This window comes from Pezoporus flaviventris, unplaced genomic scaffold, assembly GCF_033815535.1.
Source record: "Pezoporus flaviventris isolate CSIRO_AGI_PZ_B2104156 unplaced genomic scaffold, CSIRO_AGI_Pfla_v1 ptg000383l, whole genome shotgun sequence".
Lineage (NCBI taxonomy): Eukaryota > Metazoa > Chordata > Aves > Psittaciformes > Psittacidae > Pezoporus > Pezoporus flaviventris.
Window position 1 is genome coordinate 520394 of NW_026892930.1, and position 5434 is coordinate 525827.

A 5434-nucleotide genomic window follows, 5' to 3' on the forward strand; every position below is an offset into this window, starting at 1 on the left:
CTTTTTCAAATACATGGCAGACAAAACTAACACCAGAGGCAATGTAGGCCCACTGATGAACGAGATGGGTGCCCTGGTGACAGAAGATAAAGAGATGGCAGAGTTACTGAATGCCTTCTTTGTCTCTGTCTACTCTGCTGCGGGCAGTCCTGAAGAGCCCTGTACCCCTGAGACCTTAGATGAAGTCAGGTCGACGGAGCGGTTTGCCTTAGTCGATGAGGAATGGGTTAGAGACCAGTTGAGCAATCTGGACATCCATAAATCCATGGGTCCAGATGGGATGCACCCGCGGGTGCTGAGGGAACTGGCGGAAGTCATTGCTAGACCACTCTCCATCATCTTTACCAAGTCTTGGGAAACGGGAGAGGTGCCTGAGGACTGGAGGAAAGCAAATGTCACTCCAGTCTTCAAAAAGGGCAAGAAGGAGGACCCGGGTAACTATAGACCGGTCAGCCTCACCTCCATCCCTGGGAAAGTGATGGAACACCTTATCCTTGGTACCATCTTAAGGCATATCAAGGATAAGAAGGTTATGAGGGGCAGTCAACATGGCTTCACCAGGGGGAAATCATGTTTGACCAATCTCTTAGCCTTTTATGAGGAAATAACATGGTGGATGGATGATGGCAGAGCGGTGGATGTGGTCTACCTTGACCTCAGCAAAGCATTTGACACAGTCTCCCACAGCATCCTCACGGCTAAAATGAGGAAGTGTGGACTGGATGATCAGGTAGTGAGGTGGACTGCGAACTGGCTGAAGGAGAGAAGCCAGAGAGTTGTAGTCTATGGGGCTGAGTCTAGTTGGAGGCCTGTAACTAGTGGAGTGCCTCAAGGGTCAGTACTGGGACCGGTATTATTTAATATATTCATCAACGATTTAGATGAGGGAATTGAGTGTACTATCAGCAAGTTTGCTGATGACACTAAGCTGGGAGGAGTGGCTGACACACCAGAAGGCTGTGCTGCCATCCAGCGAGACCTGGACAGGCTGGAGAGTTGGGCAGGGAATAACTTGATGAAATATAACAAGGGAAAGTGTAGAGTCCTGCATCTGGGCAGGAACAACCCCAGGTTCCAGTATAGGTTGGAGAACGACCTGTTAGAGAGCAGTGTAGGGGAGAGGGACCTGGGGGTCCTAGTGGACGACAGGATGACCATGAGCCAACACTGTGCCCTTGTGGCCAAGAAGGCCAATGGCATCCTGGGGTGTATTAGAAGGGCGGTGGTTAGTAGGTCGAGAGAGGTCCTCCTTCCCCTCTACTCTGCCCTGGTGAGACCGCATCTGGAATATTGTGTCCAGTTCTGGGCCCCTCAGTTCAAGAAGGACAGGGAGCTGCTGGAGAGAGTCCAGCGCAGGGCAACGAAGATGATTAGGGGAGTGGAACATCTCCCTTATGAGGAAAGACTGAGGGAGCTGGGTCTCTATAGTTTGGAGAAGAGGAGACTGAGGGGTGACCTTATAAGTGTCTATAAATATATAAAGGGGGAGTGTCACGAGGACGGAGCCAGGCTCTACTCAGTGGCAAACAATGATAGGACAAGGGGTAATGGGTACAAACTGGAACACAAGAGGTTCCACTTAAACTTGAGAAGAAACTTCTTCTCAGTGAGGGTGACGGAACACTGGAACAGGCTGCCCAGGGAGGTTGTGGAGTCTCCTTCCCTGGAGACATTCAAAACCCGCCTGGACTCATTCCTGTGTAACATTATCTAGGTGTTCCTGCTCCGGCAGGAGGATTGGACTAGATGATCTTTCGAGGTCCCTTCCAATCTCTAACATACTGTGATACTGTGATAAATTAGTGAAATTAAGGTAGGATGTAAAATTCAACTTTAAAGCCCCAGTTGCTGTTGCTGACCATCCAAACAGGGTATCCTACCAGAGATGTTCTCATGCTCAGTGTGTGGACTTGCCAGAGATAGGTTAATGGTTGGACTCGATGTTCTCAAAGGGCCATTTTCAAATTAATTGATTGATTGTAAGAAACGAAGATTTTCAGCCTTAAATCTTTGCATCATCAGAGAAATGGCACTGCAGGAAGGCAGTGTGCCTCCCAGCTGAGGGAGGGAAGATCATTGCTTACTTCAGGCTGTTTTCCATGCTGTTTCCCTGGAGCCCCAGGGAGCCCTGGAAGGAGCCCAGTGGGGCAGAGGCAGAGCCACCTTGGGATGGGCCTCTGCTGCTAAGCTGGGACCGAGGGGAGACCTGCGAGACACAGGGAGCTTAAAGGCACTTGGCAGTGGAGGATGCTGAGGAGGAGGAGAAACCTTCTGAAGGAGAAACCTTCCCAGCCCTGTTCGTGGTAAGGCACTGTGTGCAGGGCAATGCAGCTGCAGTTTCTGTCTGTGTAGATAAGGAGGAGGATGTGCTGCAGAGCAGGGCTTCCCCCTGCACCATGCGAGGGGCAGGACAAGGCAGGTCCCTTGTGCCGGGGCTGGCTGGAGGGTGTGAATGTGGGTGTGCAGCCAGGGGTGGCCAGCGCTGCCCTTGCAGCAGGGTCCCTGCAGCCCAAAGGCTGTGTGCTGGGGCAGGGACTCTGCTGCCTGCCAGGGTCAGCACTCAGCCTGCCCGGCAGCTCCCCATGGAGTTCGGGGGGGAGCTGAGAGGAAAGGAGAAACCCCTGACAGGGAAGTGAAGTGCTGGGTGGGTGAAGCTGCTCCAATCTGCCCTCACTCTGAGCACTTCTTCAGAAGATCCTTCTGAAAGACACTGAGGCATCATTTACCTGATAGGGAAGGATGCTGAGCTTTGATGTTTTTCCCTCTTGGTGGGCAGGTTGGGCAGTGGGAGCTGGGAATTTACTTCTCTGCTTTGGGGGAGGCACCAAGTGTCTTGTGAGGGCTTGTGTGAGCTGCTCCTGAGCCCCTGCACAGGCAGGGGTGTGCAGGGCAGAGCTGGACACACAGCCCATGGGATGGGCTCTGGGAGCACTGAGAGGGAGCAGAGCTGGGCACAGAGCAGCAGCTCCTGGCAGGGACAGCTCCAGGCCGCAGAGATATGGATGGGCAGGGAGTGGGCATCCATATCTCAGGGAGTGCAGCCCAGCCCTGGGGAGGGTGCGTTCAGGCAGCTCTCTTGGGGTCTGGCACTGGAGATGGCTGCTGGCCGTGATCTGCTGCCCACAGTCCTTTGCTTCTCCCCGTGAGAGCTCTGTGATCTGCCCTTTGAAACCATTCTCCCCTGGTCTCAGCACAGGACAGATGTTTGTGGGAGGTCTTAAGATCAATTTGTGTGTGAAAGAACCTTACAGGCAGTGCAAGTTTGAGCAGTGGGCAAGTGGGAGAGGACTGATGGATACTGCAGCTCTCTTGGTTCTGCAAAGAACTGAGACGTTTTGCCTGATGCAATGCTCTTCTGATTGTACCTAGGAAGAAGCCTCAGCAGTGTAATGACATCACTGCCGATGACGCTGAACCTCTCCTCTCCTACTAAAATGTGCCCAGTTGTGAATGTGTAAATTGAACTTCTGTATCTGACATCCCTCCTGTCCTAACCTGTCACTGCCTTTTTCTCCTCTGACGGTGCCCCATGCCCAGAGGCAGCAGATGTCCAACGGCAGCTCCATCACCCACTTCCTCCTCCTGCCATTCGCACACACGCGGGAGCTGCAGCTCTGCCACTTCTGGCTCTTCCTGGGCATCTCCCTGGCTGCGCTCCTGGGCAACGGCCTCATCATCACCAGCACAGCCTGCGACCAGCGCCTCCACACCCCCTTGTACTTCTTCCTCCTCAACCTCTCCCTGCTGGACCTGGGCTGCATCTCCACCACTGTCCCCAAATTCATGGCCAATTCCCTCTGGGACATCAGGGCCATCTCCTACACAGGCTGTGCTGCACAGCTCTTTTTCGTTGCCTTTTTCATCTCAGCAGAGTATTTTGTCCTCACTGTCATGTCCTACGACCGCTACGTGGCCATCTGCAAGCCCCTGCACTATGGGACCCTCCTGGGCAGCAGAGCTTGTGTCCACCTGGCAGCAGCTGCCTGGGGCACTGGGTTTCTCACTGCTCTGCTGCACACAGCCAATACATTTTCACTGCCCCTGTGCCGAGGCAATGCTGTGGAGCAGTTCTTCTGTGAAACCCCCCAGATCCTCAAACTCTCCTGCTCACGCTCCTACCTCAGGGAAGTTGGGCTTCTTGTGGTTGGTGTCCTGATTGCTGTTGGCTGTTTTGTTTTCATTGTGGGGTCATATGTGCAGATCTTCAGGGCCGTGCTGAGGATGCCCTCTGAGCAGGGACGCCACAAAGCCTTTTCCACGTGCCTCCCTCACCTGGCTGTGCTTTCCCTCTTTGTCAACACTGTTGTCTTTGCCTACTTGAAGCCCCCCTCCATCTCCTCCCCATCCCTGGATCTGGTGGTGTCAGTGCTGTACTCGGTGGTGCCTCCAGCAGTGAACCCCCTCATCTACAGCCTGAGGAACCAGGAGCTCAAGGATGCTGTGAGGAAGCTGGTGACCAGATGTGTTTCAGCAGATAGACACTGCTTGCTTTACCCTGGAAAGGGCTTCCAGTGTAGGTCATTACAAGTCATATCTGTCTTTTCTGCTTTACATTTGTTTTCCTGTTTCAATTTGTGATGATGTTGTCTTCATAGAAATGTCAGTTTTCACCTCCTAATTAAGTTGCCACTCGTGTTGTGTGACCCACAGACTTTGTGTCACTCTGGTCTCTGATTGTATTTAAGGGAAATAAATGATCCTGCAGCAACTTCTTCTCTGTGATATGTCCTCACATGGCCTAAACTCGCTACTAGCATTCAGTCAGCTGATCGGAGCTAGCCTAGCTAGAGCCACAGCCGGCACGCTTCAGCGACGCGAGGGTCAACGGAGATTAGGAAAATCAGAGGGGGTAGCGCAGAGACATCGCGATTCCCGACATCTCCCGATCCCCGAAGCCCCAGCAGCCCTTGCGAGAGAGAGGCTGACGTGGCGGGGGGCGTTCCCACGGTGACGGCGACCACTCCCCTGCTGCTTGCCTTGAAAAAGCCTTTGAGAGGGCAGCGACGTCGCTGCCCACCGGGCACAGGGAGGAACAAGCAGGTCGTGTTGCTGGTGTCCCAGACTGCGCACCAATATGGTTGCCTCCAGAAAGAGAGCTTGCAGTAAGGTGACTGCAGCAACTCAGACAGAGACCCCGTCCCAAACCGTGCTGTTCAGGTCTCTGGGTGCAGGGAGTGCCAGAGCCTGCTGCTGCCGGGGGAGGGAGGACAGCATTCCACCTGCGTGAGGTGTGAGCAGGTAGAAGATCTGCTTAGCCTGGTGGCAAGACTTAAGGAGGAGGTTGAGACACTGAGGACCATCAGGGAGTGTGAAAGGGAGATCGACTGGTGGAGTAACTCCCTGGCGGGCCAGTCGAAACGGTTCCAGGGAGATACCCCCCAAAAGGGGAAGGACCCCCTGCCTTCTCACACAGAGGGGGATGGCCTGAGGCAGC

At 53.9% G+C, this 5434-nt stretch overlaps 1 protein-coding gene across 1 annotated transcript; it reads left to right on the forward strand.

Moving 5' to 3' along the window:
* The first annotated feature begins 3360 nt into the window (after nucleotides 1-3360).
* On the forward strand, nucleotides 3361-4621 carry LOC133263627 (olfactory receptor 14C36-like). Its single transcript, XM_061443467.1, has one exon. The coding sequence runs from the start codon at nucleotides 3547-3549 to the stop codon at nucleotides 4576-4578; it is 1032 nt and encodes a 343-aa protein (XP_061299451.1). The 5' UTR covers nucleotides 3361-3546; the 3' UTR covers nucleotides 4579-4621.
* The last annotated feature ends 813 nt before the right edge of the window (nucleotides 4622-5434 follow it).